The 20,561-nt window shown below is 36.5% G+C and overlaps 1 protein-coding gene across 4 annotated transcripts in view; it reads right to left on the bottom strand.

The window, feature by feature from the left end:
- LOC132691800 (disintegrin and metalloproteinase domain-containing protein 5-like) overlaps positions 1-20,561 on the bottom strand; it is a 134,351-nt gene that overhangs the window by 31,331 nt on the left and 82,459 nt on the right. For all 4 annotated transcript variants that reach the window (XM_078445527.2, XM_078445528.2, XM_078445529.2 and 1 more), the window contains 3 exons: positions 11,698-11,893; positions 2,799-2,889; positions 2,054-2,273 (listed from right to left, as the gene is read on the bottom strand). In XM_078445527.2, coding sequence (XP_078301653.1) covers positions 2,054-2,273; positions 2,799-2,889; positions 11,698-11,893 — 507 coding nt within the window. The remainder of the gene's footprint in view (positions 1-2,053; positions 2,274-2,798; positions 2,890-11,697; positions 11,894-20,561) is intronic.

Below are 20,561 nucleotides of genomic sequence, written 5' to 3'. Positions count from 1 at the left end.
TCATTTTGATATGTGTATTTTTTCATAATTTAAAATTGCATTAATTTTAATAAATCAAATAAAATTCAGCCAGAAAATATAAAATAATAAGGAAGCACTCTAAAGCTGATTAATTCCAACAAAATGTGTTAAGCAAAAAGTGCAAAATCATATATAGTATACTAATTTTTGTTTAATAAAAGAGATATAAAAAATGCACGTATCAACTCCACTGTGCAAAAACTAAAAGGTAAGATAACTAGAAATTAAATAAAAACTAAGATAATAGAAACAAATAATAAAAACTAATTGTTTTTCTATTGGGAGTAGGGGAGAGTAATGGGAATGGGATAGAAAGTTTGTAGCAATGGGAATGGAGTAGAAGGATAAAAAGATAATAATTCTCTGAGTATAATCATATATAGTTCTGAATCTTAAAAATTGCTTTATATTTCACATATCAATAACTAAAATAAAATGAACAAGGACAGGGGAAAATCCCAAAGTGTACTGTTTTCAAATAAATAATCTAACCACATCACGTAGGAAAAATGAATTAACCCAAATAATTCTTGAATAAAATATTTTTTATTTCTTTTGTTTGGTTTTTTGAAAACAATCACAAATATGAAAAGGTAGGAGGCTAGAATGAACCTTATATTGTGGATTCAATTTGGAAGTATAATTTTGACCTCATTCTTTTTAATGTAGGTATATATAGAAATATATATATATATACATATATATATACACACACACCCATATAATGAGTGTAAGTGTGAATATATATACATGTATACATATACCATATATTCATGTGTATTTATCTATATGTTTACATAGACATGAATATTATAAAGATATAGATTTCCTAGCTCTGTCTGTTGATGGGACCAGAAGCAGTGACACTCCAGTAGCAAAAAGCACAATTAATACCTAGATCTTGTTTTCTAAATACCATTTCCCATTCAGATGAACCAGGGCTTCTTAGAGAATGGCTGATTTTAGAAACTGGGGTAGGAAACATGCAATATGAATGAACATCTTGTGATTCCAGAAAGTAAGGAAGCATTCAAAAAGAACAACAACAAAAAAAAACCCTCAAAATGTTAGGAGTTCATCAAAGAGACACATGAGTCAACTAAAAGAACTCCCAATGGCCAAAGCTAGAAAAAGTTGAACGATGAAAGAAATACAGTAGCACTGGTTTATAACCCAGACTATAACATAAATATCCGTGAGTCTATAATCTTACAAATAAATGATTGAATAAATAAATGGAGAAAAATAGACAAGCTATTGAGCCCCCAAGGTGAAACATAACTTCCTACTCCTGAAATATGGACTATGCACAGTAACTTCTTTCAAGGAAGGACAACATGGAAAGGGAAATAAAGAGTAATTTTACAGTGAGAAATCTGACAAACATTACATCAGGCAGGCCATCAAGGTTAACATCAACAAGTTATGTACATTTGATAATGATATGGTGAAAAGGCACTTTACCTCTGTGGTCTTCCTCCCAAGCCTAATCATAAGAGAAACATCAGACAAATCTTAATTTGAGGGACATTCTACTGAGTATCTGACCAGTTCTCCTCAACTGTCAAGGTCATCAAAAACAAAGAAACTATGAGAAACTGTCAAGAGAAGCCTAAGGATACATAACTAATAATTGTAATGTGGTATCCTGAGTGGAATCCTGGAAAAGACTTTAGGTAAAAGAAATCTGAATGAAGTATGGAATTTATTTAATAAGAATGTACCAACATTAGTTCACTGATTATAACAAATGTACCATATTATGGTTAGATGTTAGTATCTGGGAAAACAGGATGTGCTGCTTATGGGGAAAGATGGGAAAGAGGGAAATTTGGGGAAGTAATGCTATGTTCTAAAACTGGATGTGGTGATGGCTGTACAATTCCATACATTAATCAAAAGCAAATATTTGTACACATCATGGGTAACTTTTATGGTAAATAATATCTCAATAAGTCTGTTTAAAAATGAATTGTTTGGTGTATGTTCAAAAAAATTCTTAAAACACTTTAAGTGTTGTTGTTCTAATTACCATATCAGGACCACACACAGATCCATCTTCTACAAATGTATCATCTCTTTCTTCAGGACTGTCAATTGTTGTCCATGGATTTTTATTTGCCTTGTTTTGGTTCCGATATGTAGATACACACATTTCTTCCCGTACATGTGTGTAAATCACAGATAAATTTGCACGTGACACTAATTCTTTGTGTGGCCAAGCACAAACTAATTTTCCACATAGAAGATGACTAGAAGCATAAGGCAGAAAAAATATTCTCTTTTTACTGAAATAACATAGATTGCTGATATACCTAAGTTTTTTTAAAAAGTGTCTTACTAATTTAACTCCAGGTCTCAATAATTTTCTCTCAGCAAATTTTTTGAGCACAGTGACTTATGTATGATGTGACTCTTTTTGTTTTGTGAGGCGAAGTGGCAAGGGAAAAAATAATGATATTTGCAACCTGACAGCCCTGATCTGTCTGATATTAGCTTCTGAAATTTGAGCAAATTATCACTGGTTTTCAATTCTCTCATTAGTAAAACAGGATAAATAATTCTCACTATAAATATCGTTGTTATAACATTATAGGCACTGAACACATGTTATTTGTAGGCAATGGGTAATACTGTTCAGCTCAGATCATGAAACAAAGAAATGTGTGATAAACTGCCATATAATAAGATATAAGATATATTATCATATACATTCTAGGATCTTGGCAATATATAACCAACATCCCAAACAAAATTATAATTTTCTAAATACATACGCATAACTACAATGGTTTCGGCCACAGTTTCCATATCTATCTCCTCTTGAGTTTACTTCATCATAACAAGCAAATGGAGCACCTCTAGAAGCTGAAAGAAAAAAATTTAAGTAAATTACAAAACATAATTCCAACAATCATTATATAAATAATAAACTCACTTTGGAAATTATAATGTGATACCTAAGGAGGCTTATAATTGCCTAGCATTAAAAAGTTGCTGGAGTAGATCTGATTAAAAAGAGAGCTTCTCATTTTAAATCTATAGACTTTGTTCTGCACCAAACAGAAAATAACCAGCAAAATTATTCAAATGCTGTTACATTATTAGGAATATAAGTAGCCATAGCTCTCTCTTTGTCCTCTAAATTGTTTACTTTCTTAGTTTCCTATCCAGTGTGAAAACATAGTTTGTTCTTAGTCCAAACGAAACAGGAGAGAAAGAGTATCTATAATGCAATGCTGATAAGAAACCCAAAGAGCATTTGACTTAACTCTTCTTCTTCTACACTTAAGCCCTCATCTCTGTTTCCTAGTATGCTAACAATCACTAAAAAAAAGAATTTTGAAGGGCTCCAGTCCCAAGTGGCAACTTACGAAGACCCTGAATTCTCCTCCTTCCATGGACACACCAAATATACATCTATTTATAGAGAAATTCCTCCTGAAGAACTGAGTACTGAGTGAATGGCTTCTACACAATGAAAGACAGAAAGACCATAAAGAGAATCACAAGAGAGGTGGAGACATGGTAGCAAAGGAAACTTCCACCCTTGATGCTCCAGTAGGGAGGGATAGGACCGAGGGACCATGAGCGGATTCATCTGCCCTGAAATCACAGGGGGGAAAGATGCAATTTAAAAGAGCAACTAAAATATAAAAGATGCAGTTCTAGAACTCCGCCAAATACTAGGAGAGCTGTTGGAACTCTCTATGGGTCAGAGGGGCTGGCAAGCACCACAGTTAACATATCCCCTCCACCTTGATAGCATAGGCAAAAGCAGGATCCTGATACCACAGCTGACAATTTTCTCAGTGAGATCTGGGTCCTTGGCCCATACCAGCCCTGGACCCTATTGGCACAGATAAAAAGCTGTGGTTTAAAGGAGCAGCTAGAATATAAAAGAACTAGCCTTAGAATCTTGCCTCATGGCAGGGAAGTTACTAAAACTCCTTTGGGTTGGAGGGGCTGGCAAGCACCACAATTTGCACCCTCTTTCTACATTGATAGCATGGACAGGAAAGGGGCCTGGGTGCCCTAGCTGGTCTACTACCTCAGTGAGTCCCAGGCTCCTAGCCCATGACATCCCCAGTAATCCCACCAAGGTGGCCAAAGCCACACCAGGGCACCCCTGGTCCATGCTCTCTACAGCTCCAACCATCTTGCCCAACTGACATAGGTGCAAAGCACCTGGGGAACACACCAGGCCCATACCACCTTGACTATAGATGGATTTATGGGGGCACTCCCAGTTCAGAATGCCCTGGGACCTCCCAGCTCACACCTGCTTTAGCTCCAGCCACCCCACAAGAACAACCCCTGCACAAAGTGCCCTGGGAACCTCCAGCCCATGCCCTGCCTTGCTTTAGATACCCTGTACATGGAGTGCCCTGGGACAACATGACCTTCATCCACTTCAGTTTCAGCTCTGCACTCTGTGCAAAGAGCTCTGGGACTCTCCCCTCTCCCTCCCACTGCCAGTTTGCACCCACTTCAGCTTGCAAGAACAAAGATCAAGGTTAGTTGAAGGAAGGAAAGAATAAAGATCAGAGTAGAAATAAATAAAAAATTTAACAAACAAAAAAAAACAGAAGAGATCAATGAAATCAAGAGCTTGCTTGTTCTTTGAAAAGATAAACAAAATTGATAAATCTTTAGCCAGACTCATTAAGAAAAAAAGAGAGAGGACTCAAATAAATAAAATCAGAATGAAAGAGCATAAATAACAATTGACACCACAGAAATACAAAGGATTATAAGAGACTACTATGAAAAATTATATGCCAACAAATTGGATAATCCAGAAAAAAATATATAAATTCTTAGAAACATACAATCTTGCAAAAGTGAACCAAGAAGAAATAGAAAATTTAGGGGCATCTCAGTTAGTTGAGCAACTCTTAATTTTGGCTTGGGTTGTGATTCCAGGGTCATGGGATCAAGCCCCATGTTGGGTTCTGCACTGAGCATGGAGCCTGCTTGAGATTCTCTCTCTCTCTCTCTCTTTCTCTCTCTCTCTCTCTCTTTCTCTTTCTCTCCCTCCCTTCCTCCCTCTGCCCCTCTCCCCTGCTCATGTAAACTCTCTCTTTCTTTAAAAAAACAATTTAACAAAACAAGAAATAGAAAATCTGGACACACCAATAACTAGTAATGAAATTAAATTAGTACTCAAAAAACTACCAAAAAATAAAAGTCAAGGTCAAGAATTCTACTAAACATTTAAAGTATAATTAATACCTATTCTCCTCAAACTTCCAAAACATAAAAGAAGAGGAAAGTTTCAAATACACTCTATGCAGCCAGCATCACCTTAAGACCAAAACCACATAAACATACTACATAACAAAAACCGCAGGTCAATATCTCTGAGTAACATACATACAAAATCCTCAATAAATATCAGTAAATCACATTCAACAATATATGAAAAGGATCATCCACCACAATCAAGTGGGATTTATTCTGGGGATGCAGTGATGGTTCAATAACGTGGATACACCACATTAACAAAATGAGGGATAAAATTATATGATCATTTGTCAAATGCAGAAAAAGTATTTGACAAAATTCAATAACCTTTTATGATAAATCTCAACAAAGTGGGTTTAGAGGGAACATACCTCAACATAATAAAGGTCACATATGAAAAACCCACAGCTAACATCAGACCCAATGGTGAAAAACAGCACTTTTCCTCTCAGATCAGGAAAAATACAAGAATGTCCACTCTCACCACTTTTATTCAACTTAGTACTAGAAATTCTAGCCACAGCGATTAGACAAGAAAAAGTAATAAAAGAAATTCAAATTGGTTAGGAAGAAGTAAAACAGTTACTATTTGCAGAGGACATGATACTATATATAGAAAAGCCTAAAGACTCCACAAAAAAAACTATTAGAAGTAATTATTCAGTAAATGTGCAGAATTCAGTAAAGTTGCATGATATAAAATTAATATGCAAAATTTTCTTGTGCCTGTGTACACTAACAATGAAGTAGAATAAAGAGAAATTAATAAAACAACTCCATTTACAATTGCACCAAAAAATAATAAAATACCTAGGAATAAACTTAACCAAGGTGAAAGACCTGTACTCTGAAAACTAGAGCACTGACAAAAGAAGTTGAAGATGACACAAACTAATGCAAGATTCCATGGTCATGGATTGGAGGAATCAATATTATTAAATTTTTCATACTACCCAAAACAATCTACACATTCAATGAAATCCCTGTCAAAAATTCAACAGCATTTTTCACATAAATAGAACAAATAATATTAAAATTTTTATGGAAGCACAAAAGACCTCAGCCAAAGCAATGTTGAGAAAGAAGAACAAAACTGGAAGTATCACAATTCCAGGTTTCAAAATATGGTGCAAAGCTGTAGTAATCAAAACAGTATGGTACTGGAACAAAAAGAGACACCTAGATCAACAGAACATAATCCAGAGACCAGAAATAAACCCATACTTACATTGTCAATTAATCTATGACAAAGGAGGCAAGAATATACACTGGGGAAAAGGCAGACTCTTCAATAAATAGTGCTGGAAAACTGGACAGCTACATGAAAAAGAATAAAAATTGGCCTACTTTCTCACACCATTCACAAAAATAAACTCAAAATGGATTAAAGACCTAAAGTAAGGCACAAAACCATAAAACTCCCAGAAGAAAACACACAGTAATTTCTTTGACACCAGTCATAGCAGCATGTTTCTAAATATGTCTCCTCAGGCAAGGGAAAGAAAAGCAAAAATAAACTAATAAGACTACATCAAATTAAAAAGCTTTTGCACATCAAAGAGAACCATCAACAAAGAAAAAAGGCAATCTACTAAATAGGAGAATATATTTGCAAATGATATATACCCAATAAAGGGTTAAGATCCAAATTATGTAAAAAAAAAAAAGACCCAAATTATGTAAAGAACTTACACAACTCAACACCAAAAATAAGCAAACAATCCAATTTAAAAAGTGGGCAGAGGACCTAAATAGACATTTTCCAAAGAAGACATGCAGATGTCCAACAGACACCTGAAAAGATACTCATCACTAATCATCAGAAAAATTCAAAGAAAAAACAAAATGAGACACCACCTTATACCTCTCAGAATGACTAGAATCAAAAAGACAATTAAAGACAAGGATGAACAGGGAGGGGGCAAAACAGAAGAGACTCATAAATATGGAGAACAAACAGGGTTGCTGGAGGGGTTGTGGGAGGGGGGATGGGCTAAATGGGTAAGGGGCACTAAGGAATCTACTCCTGAAATCATTGTTGCACTATATGCTAACTAATTTGGATGTAAATTTTAAAAGTAAAAAAAATAAAAATAAAGACAAGGATGTAAAGAAAAAGGAACTCTTGTGCACCTTTGGTAGGAATGTAAATTGGTATATCCACTATTGAAAATAGTATGGAGTTGCCTTGAAAAATTAAAAATAGAAATATCATATGACTAATTCCACTCTTGTGTATATACCCAAAAAGACAAACAGACAAAAAAAACCATAATTCAAAAAGATACATGTATCCCTATGTTTATTACAACATTATTTACAGTAACCAAAATATGGAACAACCTAAGCATCCATCAATAGATGAATGGTTAAAGAAGATGTAATATTCTTTATATATATATATATATATATATATATATATATATATATATATAGACACACACACACATATATGTGTGTGTGTGTGTCTATACATATGTATATATATAGACACACACACACACAATGGAACACTACTCAGCCATAAAAATAATGAGATACTGAAATCTGTGACAAAATTTATGGACCAAAGGATATTATGCTAAGTAAAATAAGTCAGAAAGAGAAAAACAAAAACGATATGATTTCACTTATATGTGAAATCTAAGAAACAAAATATGTACAAAAACCAAAAACAAAAAACAGAAACAGACCCATAAATACAAAGAATAAATTAATGGTTGCCAGTAAGGAGTATGGGAGATGGGCAAATGGGTGAAGGGTAATGGGAGATACAGGCTTCCAGTTATGGAATTAATAAGTCATGGGGATAAAAAGTAAAACACAGGGAATATAGTCAATGGTGTTGTAATAGTGTTGTATGGTGACAGATGGTAGCTACACTTATGGTGAGCACAGCATAATGTATAGAGTTGTTGAATCACTACGCTGTACACCTGAAACTACTGTAACATTATGTGTCAACTATACTTCAATTAAAAAAAAAGAATTGTCTTTTTTGGCTCAGTCAGCTGAGTTTCTGACTCTTGATTTTGGTTCAGGTCATGATCTCAGGGTCATGGGATTGAGCCCCACGTCTGGCTCTATGCTGAGCACAGAAACTGCTTAAGATCCTCTCTCTCTCCTTCTGCCCCTCTCCCCCACTGACACTCTCTCAAAATAAAATATAAAATCTTAAAAAAAATAATTACTGAATTTTAAAATCAGGAAGGATGCCAATGTGCACCTACTTCACCCCTGTCATATGTTTAGTTATGTCTAATTTTTAAATCACAAAAAATTCAAATGTAATAATAGCTGCCCCATCACTTTGACTTGGTTATTTAGAGGTGTGTTGTGTTGATCATGTTAGTCACATGTAATAAAAACTGAGATCTTTTGTTGTCACCACTATTAATTGGCAAAGGAGCTCTCCTTAGCAACTTTACAGTTCTCATAGTTGAAGAACATGCTCAATAAACTTCATTCTCTCTCCTGACACAACCTATACACATAAAGGATGCTACAAAACACAATCTACAAATAGGTTTGTGAGCAGAATCTACCATAATAAGCAATTCTCTTTTGAAAAGGCCAACTCTTGAACCCACCCAATAAGTAATTAGCATCTGTTTGCTTTGTCCCAATTTACTGATTTGATTTGATTTTGTTTGATTAAATCTAGTTCAAACTTCTCAATTCCTCCAAATTCTACCCAAGGACCAGGATTAGAATGGTGCAAAATTTAAGTTTAAGGAGGTAGAGTAACAAAAACTCAATACTCAAATAACATCCTTAGTTCCCCCTTTATTTATTTTTGAGAGAGAGACGGGGGTGGGGGGGAGAGAGGAGGGACAGAGAGAGAAGGAGGCACAGAATCTGAAGCAGGCTCCAGGCTTCGAGCTGTCAGCACAGAGCCCAACGTGGGGCTCAAACCCACGAACTGTGAAATCATGACCTGAGGCAAAGTCTTACTCTTGGTTTTGGCTCAGGTCATGATCTCGCAGTTTGTGGGTTCAAGCCCCACATCGGGCTCTGTGCTGACAACATGGAGCCTACCTGGTATTCTCTCTTTCTCCCTCTCTCTCTCTGCCCCATACTCTGTCTCTCTCTCAAAAAACAAAATAAAAATTAACTAAAAATTTGAAAGCAACCCAAGTGTTCATCAATGGATGCATGGAAAAATAAAAATGTGCTATATACACACAAACAATGAAATTTTATTCAGCATTAAAAAGGATAGAAATTTTGCAATATTCTACAACATGGGTGAATCTTGAGGACATTACGCTAAGTGAAATAATCAGCCAGTCACAAAAAGACAAATACTATATGATTCTACTGATATGGTACCTAGCATAGTCAAAATCAAAGATACAGAAAGTAGAATGGTGGTTGCCAGGGACTGAAGGAGAAAGAATGGAGTTATTGTTTAATAGGTACTGAGTTTCAGTTTTACAAGATGAAAAGTTATGAATGACTCAATATGGTATACTTTATGTTACGTGTATTTTAACACAATAAAAAATTTGTGGAAAGACAAAAGAACCCATTTCATTTTATATGTAGACATTGTCTTATATATTATTTAAAATAATTCAGCTAAAACATTTTTAAAGCTTCATTGCATTATTTTCTTACTCAGAAGCCCATTACTAATTAGTATTTTACTCTTAACATCATCTTTTAGGTGTTTACATCTAAAATTTAATTTCTTAGAGCTTGGGAACAATTTTCCCATCTTCTGTTCTTCCTAAAATAGACCTGATATATAGTAAATATATGTGGATTTTTTGTTAAAAGGGAAACACAAAAAGAGGGATGTCTTATGCCACCATAATGCTAGCATTACTACCTTTAGCATTTTGTGTAAGGCAGGTCTAGTGGTCACGAATTCATTTGGCTTTTGTTTGTCTGGAAAGATTTTATATCCCCTTAATTTTTGAAAGTCAGTTTTGCCTGATATAATATTCTTTGTTGGCAGCTTTTTCTTTCAGTGCTTTGAATATATCTTCCCACTACCTTCTGGACTGTAAGATTTCTGATGAAAACTTTCCTCATAGTCCTATGGGGGTTCCTTTGGATGTAAAAACTTACTTTTTTTTTCTACTTAAAAAATTCTCTCTTTGTCTTTGAATTTTGGCAATTTTATTATAATGTATTTTATGGATTTCTTTGGGTTTATCTTATTTGAGGTGGTTATTTGGTCTTTCTCAATCTGGATATCTCATTTCCTTCTTCCAGCTTTGGAATTTTTTAACCATTATTTCTTAGAATATGCTTTCTTTCTTTCTTTTTTAAAGTTTATTTGTTTATTTTTAGGAAGAGTGAGAGAGAGAGAGGGAAAGAGAGAGAGCAAGCATGAGTGGGGGAGAGAGAATACCAAGCAGGCTCCACACTGTCAGTTCAGAACCCAATGTGGGGCTTGATCCCACAAACCAAATGTGAGCCAAAACCAAGAGTCAGATGTTCAACAGACTGAGCTACCCAGGTGCCCCAAATGTGCTTTCTGATCCTTTTCTTCTCTGTTCTTTTTTCTGGAACTCTCATAATGCATATAGTCCCACTAATGGTGCTCCATAAGTCCTTTAAGTCACTGTTTCTCATTCCTTTATCTTATTTACTGTTCTTACTTAATCATTTCCAGTGACTTCTCCTTGAGTTCATTGGTCATTTTGTTTGCTTGATCTAGTCTGCTGTTGAATACCTCTAACGCATTTTTCAGTTGTTAGTGTATTATAAGCGTCATGATTTCTGTTTGGTACTTGGGGATCTGGACTAATGGATCAAGTCTTTGCCTCCCAAATAGAAAGCTGGGAACTAGGATTATTTATCTACTCACTTGGTGGTGAGCAGAAGGAGTACCATTGATGTCTAATAGCTCAAGCTGCCACCCCTGTTGCCCCTGGACATCTAGACAGTTCAGACCCATCAGAGCTCCCAGAACTGGCAGGACAGATTCCAGATGTTTGGGCATCCCCCTTGAAAATGTATGCATGTTGGACATCTAAGCAAATCCTTCTCTGCTGGGTGAAGCTGAGAGCTAGATGTTTTCTCCCTGCTTGTAAGGCACTGCACTGTGGTAAGAATCTCTAACGAGAGGGTGTCTTGAATCTCCCTACTGGCTTTGGTGAGCTCTGCTTTGTTCTAGTAAAAACCCTTGTTTCATTTAAGCCTAAACTAAACCCCACCACCACAAATTCTATATAATATTCTGACAAGTTGCATTTCCACTTGAGGTTTCTTCCTTTGCAAACAAGAATTCCATATAAATTCTGGGGGGTTTTTTCATTTTTCAGAATCAAGAAAATTTTATTTCCTTTAACACTAATACATACTAGGCAAGATGTCACTCATTAAAAATCACATTTACTTTTGTTCTATAAAATTGAATAACAAAGCTTGTAATAATCAGAATTTAGGAACTAAGGAGAAAGTTATGGTCATTACCTCCTCCAATCAATTCTTTACACTGTTTGGTAAATATGCGACATCGTCCTTTGTAACAGAAGGAATCACCTGAATCACAACTTTCTCCATTACGTGCATAAGTGTCAGGCATACAGTGTGGGGAAACTCCATTGCAATATTCAGTGAAATCACATTCATCATATGATTTCCTACACTGTATACCAATTGATTTTAGCTAGAAGGGAAAAGGAACATAAGAAAAGATTATGCATCAATGATACTCAAGTTCTACTTCCCTTCAAGTTTTAAATTTTCACTCATTTACTTTTTCCTAAGTTGCTAAGAGCAATGAGAAAATTAAGTCTTCTTATTAACTATTTAAGCATTGCACAGAAATTTAAAAAACTAAATTTACTGTGGATAAAGGAGTGGATAATGCTCGTGAGAGAAGTGAGAAACTCAAAGATAAGTAGACTACCATAATTATTTAAAAAAAAAAAAGAAAGACAAAAAGCACGGCTAAGGAATTAACATAAAAATTACTTTCAAAAAAGTTACTTCCAACCCATTATGGCTATGCTCACATGGTTTCTCCATATGCTGTTCCTTAAAGCAGAAATCAACCATTTACAAAACAATAAATATACATGATAAAGATTTAGAAAACAGTTTCTAGATGTTTTTAAAGGTAATTTAAGGACACACAGGAAATGTTTATTTCACATATCATATTGTAAACAACTGTAAAAAAAAATAATGTCCTCAATTACATATCTCTGATCTCTTTAGCACTTATGCTTTAGCTAATAGCTTCAGGATTCATTTCCTGTATACCTGTCTTCACCAACAAATACCCAAATATCATCACTGCAAACCCTTTCCTCAACCTAAGCCCCAGTTTCTCATCGCTATCATCACTATCCCATGCAGACCAAGTCAAATTTGTTCTAGCTTTCAAAGGTCCTAGAGGCTCAACCTCTGTAACATTCACCACTCCCCAAAATAGGTTTTCTGTATACTTTTTTCCATGTTGGCAAGTATTTGCAATATATAGCAATTCTGACACAAATTCTTCAAGTGATGGGTGGGAAGACAAAACACAATACTTGTGTCACCCAAGCTTATAGAGTTAACAATCAAATAAAAAACAATGATCAAAATTGTTTCTAAAGGAAAATACATATAAGTATAATGAAAAAGTATTAATATTACTTTCTTTAAAATATGCTTCCTGTTATAAATATGTATAAATGGAAATATTACATTTATTCTAATTTCCTCTATTGTTATGACTGTCTTTTATAGCAGTTTAAGGGCCACAGAAAATATGAGGGGTAAGTACAGAGACTTCCCATATAACCCTTGATCAGCACATACAAAGCCTCCCCTCTAAGCAACATCTCCAACTGGAGTGGTATATTTGTTACAATTGATGAACTTATGTGACACATCATAATCACTCAAAGTCCATAGTTTACATGAAAGTTCTTTCTTGTTGTTATATATTTTATGGGCTTAAACATATGTATAATGACACGTATCTATTGTTATGGTATCTTACAAAGTATTTTCACTGCCCTAAAAATCCTTCATGCTCTGCCCATTCATCTCCCCTTCAGTCCCTGGCAATCACTGATCTTTTTATGGTCCTTTTTGTAGTCTGACCTTTTCCAGAATGTCATATATTTGGAATCATAGAGTCTGTAACTTTTTCAGATTGGCTTCTTTCACCCAACTTCTTTTTCAATACACTTATAAATGTGCAGTTCCTCAAATGTTTTATCATCCTACTTGCTCCTTTATTAAGAGGTGTTAATTTTTCTTTACTTGGCTCCCTAATTCCAAAATGGCCCTACAACTTAAAAATGGCTGACTCCTTGTTTCTGAAGTGCTTTCTCTTAAAATCTTTTTTGGTTTTTTATTTTGTTTTTAATTTATTTTTATTTTTTGCCAAGACTTTCAGTCTGTACATGTAATGTGTCATTCATTGTCAGGGCTATGACCCTTTACACAACTAATAAGGAAAGGGTGGGTTAATTTATTGCCTCTGACCACCACACCAGCCTTGACTGCATAGTAAAGAGAGTATTATGTGTATCAGAAAATTCATAGCTTGGGCTATGTCCCTTTTGATAATTAGGCCCAACGACTATTCCAGTCTCAATAGCACTTGTTCACATATCCCTGTTGATACAACTGGTTTAAGTTATTCCCTTTTGATGCATCAATGTCAGGAAACTTAGTAATCTTCTATACTTCTTGTGTTTGATAGGTTAGTCAATTTTTTTAAAGTTACCCTTAATATGAATAATTATGACTAAATTATATCAAATAATGGAAAAGAAGAGGAGAGTAACATCAGCAAATGTTAGAATAGGAGATTCCTGGCTGCATATCCTCACAGAAATGCCTGTTTTAACAACTACCTTGAATGACAATCTGGCTGAAAGGTTCTAGTCCCCACATGAAGCAAAAAATCTGAGAGTAGATTCATTGGAAGATGGTAGGAACAGTTTCATTTCACCCACATTATCCATTCCTCAAGGTGGCACCGCTCAATGCCAAGAGAGACTCTTGGCTTGTGATTTCTCTGACAGAGGAAAATAAAAGTGATGAGAAGCTGGTTTCCCCAGCCCTGCAAAACACTGTCCAAGAGATTTACTTTTGTCTCACCCGACTCAGACCACTTAGGGAATTGGCATACTTAAATAGTCTTGAGATACCAAGGACTAGGGAAAAGAGATGGGGGTTCACATCAACTAGCACATAGATTACAACAACCAGCCACAAATCTAATTAACTGTCTTACAGACTTCAGCAAGAACCTCACCCATGAGCCAACAGGATGCATTATCTGAGGACACCCACAACAAGCCAACTAACACCCCCAGTACTCCACACTCACAACCTGTCGCCAGAACAACAAACTCTCCAGCAGATGGCACACATGAGGCTCCAACAAGTGGGCACAATCCTGCAGACAACACATGGATATCAGCACCTGGCTGGACTTTGCTGAATTGCACAACCTTGAACACTTCAGGGCACTGTTTTATGGAAATTTTCTGAGGGGCTCTCCATAGCCATACTGACTTTCTGGGATTGAGAGAAGGTGTACAACCCTAAACTCCGGCCCTCTGGAGGTGTGAAACAACCCGGGAAGAGGAGTGGAACAAGCACACCCATAAAAAAGGTCTGAGAGACCCCCAAAACTCTAGTTGGTCTGACTACTGACTGGTTTCTTTCTCTCTCGAAGCCAGCTAGTAAACACTAGAAGAGATGTGAAACACTTCCATTGTGAAGGCAGCAGTTCAAGACTTCAAGAAACATCAAGAATCAAGGAAACATGATGCCAACAACAGAGGTCTTGTGGAAGACAAATGAAAGAAATGGAAATGTACAAAGTGTCTGACAAAAAATTAAAAATAATCATCATAAGCTCAGACAAGAGAGCACAGATAGACATAAACAAAATCAGGAAAACAATACATGAATGAAATGAGAAGTTTCACAAAGAAGAGAAAATTTTTTTTAAAAAGAACCAAACAGAAGAAATTCTAGATCTGAAGAATACAATGATTGAACTGAAAAATTCTATTAAAAAGCTTTAAAGGCACAGCTGATCAAGCAGAAGAAACAGTTAACTCAAGGGCAATCATTTAAAATTATCCAGTCAGGGGTGCCTGGGTGGCTCAGTTGGTTAAGTGTCCGACTTCGCTCAGGTCATGATCTCACAGTCCCTGAGTTCGAGCCCCGCATCAGGCTCTGTGCTGACAGGTCAGAGCCTGGAGCCTGTTTCAGATTCTGTGTCTCCCTCTCTCTCTGCCCCTTCCCCCTTCATGCTCTGTCTCTCTCTGTCTCAAAAATAAATAAACGTTAAAAAAAAAAGTTAAAAAAAATAAAATAAAATAAAATAATCCAGTCAGAAGAAGAAAAAAGAAAAAATATTAAAGAGAGCCTATGGCTTGGGGCAGTTAATATGGTGTAGTAAGGGGATCCTGGGTTTGTCTTGTCCCTTGAACATAGCTAGATGGACATCAAGGTATTTTGAATACCTAGGGAATTGATCTGAGGACTAACAGAACAATCTGTATAATTTGAGGGAGAGAACACAACAGGTACATGGCGCAAAGAGGTGAACTGGGGGAGAGAATAGCCACAGTGCCAGTGCCACAGAGGGGAGACAGCCGTTTTCCCAGAGAGGAGAAAGATGGGAGGTAGGAGGAGAAGTGCATCAGATTTGCATAAGAAAGCACTCCCCCCTGAAAGCAGCAAGAGAGAAAGAGTGAAAACATCCATAGGGGACTGCATAAGAAAACTGTTCCCCAAAACCACTGACAGAGGAAAAAGGACAGTTTCAATACCACCAGTATTTTCTACGAGCAGTGGAGCACAGAGTCTGAAGTTTCAGAGGTCAGCCCCTGGTGGTGTTCCCAGGAGGAAGCAGGGTGGAGCCCCTGGAGTGTGCAGAGCCATCTGAGGATAACCTGGGTTGCTCAAGGAGAAGCAGTTCCCCTGCTTGGAGTATGCTTGGTAGAGATGATACAGCCTCTCTGTGGGCAAAAGACAGGGCTGGCACCATCAAGCTGCCACCTTCACCCATTCACCCGTAAAGGAACACGGACACTGGCTGAAGGCAGCATACCCTGGTGCCAGTTGTGTGTTGTGACTTCCCATTAACTCTGAGCCCCTGCCACTGAGCAGTGGCATGACTATTTCCTGAGACATGCTGGCCACAGTGTGGTGACACCCTCCCCCAGAAGATCACTGTGTCCAAATCCCAAGGGTCTTCTGAAGTATTTTGAAACACAACCATACCTGATATAAAATTCTGGAAAGAGATGCTGCCTGGTAGGCAGACAGCTGGGACACAGGGGAAGGCAGGGTGCTGACAGAAGTGGGGGATATAAGAGCAGTGACTGATATGCAATCCTGTGTCTGTGAGGGCATGAATTTCCTACTCTGGAGACTTGACAGTAGTGTGAAGCCATTTTCACCTTTAGCTCACCAATACTGTCGGACACCAGGAAGCTAAAAAGCATGACCAAATGGAGAATGGAGCTGTTACACCAAGAGCCCACACACCCCCGGGCCCTCGAGGCACATCTCCACTAGAGCAAGTAGGATTGAGAATCAGAACAGCAAGCTCCTCCCTCAGAAGACAAGCGTGAATCCCTTCCACGAACTTAATCTACCACCCACAGACTGCTGCAAGGTTTTAGCTCTAGGGGAAACTGGATCTAGCTTCATTTGGGATTTTTTGTTTGTAATTTGTTTATTCATTTTTCATTGTTGTTGTTGGTTTTTACTGTTGTTGTTATTTTTCTTTTGTGTCTTGGATGCAGAAAGAGCAAAATTTTTTATTTTATTTTTTATTTTTAAAATTTTTATTTTTTGCTCTTTTCTTTGTTTTCTATCAAGCTTGTGTTAACAGGAAGACCAAAACACACCTAGGGTCTAGCTTCCTTTATTTGATTTTTGCACAATTTTTGTTTTTATTTCATTCTATTGTTGTTGTTGTTGTTGTTGTTGTTGTTGTTTTTTCTTCCTCCAAAATGACAAGATGGAGGAATTCAACTCAAAAGAAAGAAAAGAAGAAATGATAGCCAGGGTCTTAGTAAATGTAGTTATAAGTAAGATATCTGAACTAGAATTTAAAAGAACAATGATAAGGATACTAGGCAGCTTTGCAAAAGCATAGAATACATCAGATAATCCCTTTCTGCAGAGCTAAAAGAGCTAAAATCTAGTCAGGCTGAAATTAAAAATGCTATTACCAATATGCAAACCCAAATGGAGTCCATAAAAATGAGGATGGGTAAGGCAGAGGAGTGAATTAGTGATATAGAAGATAAAATTATGGAAAATAATGAAGCTGGAAAGAAGAGGGAAACAAAGATCAGGGACACAAAAGCAGAATTAGGGAACTCAATTACTTATTAAAACATAATGACCTTTGTATAGTAGGAGTGCCAGAAGATAAAGAGAGAAAAAAGGGGCAGAAGGTTTATGTAAGCCATTTATCACAGAAAACTTCCCTAATGTGGGGAAGAACACAGACTTCAAATCTGTGTTCCAAGAAGCACCAAGAACTCCCATTAAATTCAACAAAGGCCAGCCATCACCAAAACATATCATAGTCAAACTCACAAAATACAAAGACAAGGAAAGAATCCTGAAAAAACTTAAAAGTCCCTAAACTATAAGGCATCAGGTTGGGATCAGGTTCACAGCAGATCTTTCCACAGAAACTTGGCAGCCAGAAAGGAGTGGTAAGATATATTCAATGTGCTGAATGTAAACAATATGCAGCCAAAAATACTCTATCCAGCAAGGCTGCCATTCAATATAGAAGGTAGAAAAGAGTTTCCCAAACAAAAACTAAAGTACTTCATGACCACTAAACCAGCCTTACAAAGAAATTTTAAGGGGGAAACTTTGAGTCAGAAAAAAAAAAAGAACAAAAGTAACAAAGGCTAGAAAGGACCAAAGGACATTACCAGAAATATCAATTCTACAGGTAACACATTGGCACCAAATTCATCTCTTTCAATAATTACTCAGAGTATAAATGGACTAAAGGCTCCAATCAAAAGATATAAGTTATCAGAATGGATTAAAAATAAAAACCCTCAGGAAAGTAGGGATAGAAGGATCATACTTCAAAATCATAAAAACCATATACGAAAGACCCAACACTAATATCACCCTCAATGGGGAAAAACTGAGAGCTTTCCACCTAAGGTCAGGAACAAGACAGGGATGTCTACTCTCACCACTGTTATTCAACATAGTATTGGAAGTCTTAGCTTCAGCAATCAGACAGCACAAAGAAATAAAAGGCATCCAAATCAGCCAGGAGGAGGTCAAACTTTCACTCTTCACAGATGACATGATACTCTACATGGAAAACCCAAAAGATTCCTCAAAAAAATGGCTAGAACTGATCCATGAATTCAGCAAAGTTGTAGGATATAAAGTTAATGCACAGAAATTGGTTGAAGTGACAGAAAGAGAAATCAAGGAATTGATCCCATTTACAGTAGCACCAAAAACCATAAAATACCTAGGAATAAATCTAACCAAAGAGGTGAAAAATCTATACACTGAAAACTATAGAAAGCTTATGAAAGAAATTGAGGAAGACACAAAAAAATGGAAAAAGATTCCATGCTCCTGGATAGGAAGAACAAATATTGTTAAAATGTCGATACTACCCAAAACAATCTACATATTGAATGCAATCCCTATCAAAGTAACACCAGCATTCTTCACAGCTAGAACAAATAATCCTAAAATTTGTATGGAACCCAAAAAGACCCCAAATAGCCAAAGTGATCTTGAAAAAGAAAGCCAAAGAAGGAGGCATCACAATCCCAGACTCCAAGCTATACTACAAAGCTGTAATCATCAAGACAGTATGGTACTGGCACAAGAACAGACACTCAGATCAATGGAACAGAATAGAGAACCCAGAAATGGACTCACATACGTATGGCCAACAAATCTTTGACAGGGCAGGAAAGAATATCCAATGGCATAAAGACAGTCTCTTCAGCAAGTGGTGCTGGGAAAACTGGACAGCGACATGCAGATGAATGAACCTGGACCACTTTCTTACACCATACACAAAAATAAACTCAAAATGGATGAAAGACCTCAATGCAAGACAGGAAGCCATCAAAATCCTCGAGGAGAAAGCAGGCAAAAACCTCTTTGACCTCAGCTGCAGCAACTTCTTACTCAACACATCTCTGGAAGCAAAGGAAACAAAAGCAAAAATGAACTATTGGGACCTCATCAAAATAAAAAGCTTCTGCACAGCAAAGGAAACAATCAGCAAAACTGAAAGGCAACCGACAGAATGGAAGAAGATATTTGCAAATGACATATCAGATACAGGGTTAGTATCCAAAATGTATAAAGAACTTATCCAACTCAACACCGAAAAAACAAATAATCCAGTGAAGAAATGGGCAAAAGACATGGGTATAGACACTTCTCAAAAAAAGACATCCATATGGCCAAACCGACACATGAAAAAAATGCTCAACATCACTCATCATCAGCGAAATACAGATCAAAACTACAATGAGATACCACCTCACACCTGTCAGAATGGCTAAAATGAACAACTCAGGATACAACAGATGTTGGCGAGGATGCGGAGAAAGATCTTTTGCACTGATGCAAACTGGTGCAGCCACTCTGGAAAACAGTATGGAGGTTCCTCAAAAAATTAAAAATAAAACTACCCTACGACCCAGCAATTGCACTACTAGGTATTTATCCAAGGGATACAGGTATGATGTTTCCAAAGGGCACATGCACCTCAATGTTTATAGCAGCACTACTGATAATAGCCAAAGTATAGAAAGAGCCCAAATGTCCATTGGTGGATGAATGGATAAAGAAGATGTGGTATATATATACAATGGAGTATTAGTAATCAAAAAGAATGAAATCTTGCCAGTTGCAACTATGTGGATGAAACTAGAGGGTATTATGCTAAACAAAATTAGTCAGTCAGAGAAAGACAAATATCATATGACTTCACTCATATGAGGACTGTAACAGACAAAACAGATGAACATAAGGGAAGGGAAGCAAAAATAATATAAAAACAAGGAGGGGGACAAAACATAAGAGACTCTTAAAAATGGAGAACAAACAGAGGGTTACTCAAGGGGTTGTGGGGGGGGGATGGGCTAAATGGGTAAGGAGCATTAAGGAATTTACTCCTGAATTCATTGTTGCACTATATGCTAACTAACTTGGATGTAAATTTAAAAAATAAATAAAATGATTAAAAATAAAAAACAAACAAACATCTATTGGACATTCACTATGTGTCATACTGGGTGTTATCACTCCCAGAGAGATTCTCAATGCCCCAAAGTCAT

This window comes from Panthera onca, chromosome B1, assembly GCF_046562875.1.
Source record: "Panthera onca isolate mPanOnc1 chromosome B1, mPanOnc1 haplotype 2, whole genome shotgun sequence".
NCBI classification, from domain to species: domain Eukaryota; kingdom Metazoa; phylum Chordata; class Mammalia; order Carnivora; family Felidae; genus Panthera; species Panthera onca.
This window is presented reverse-complemented; position numbering and strand designations above follow the sequence as displayed.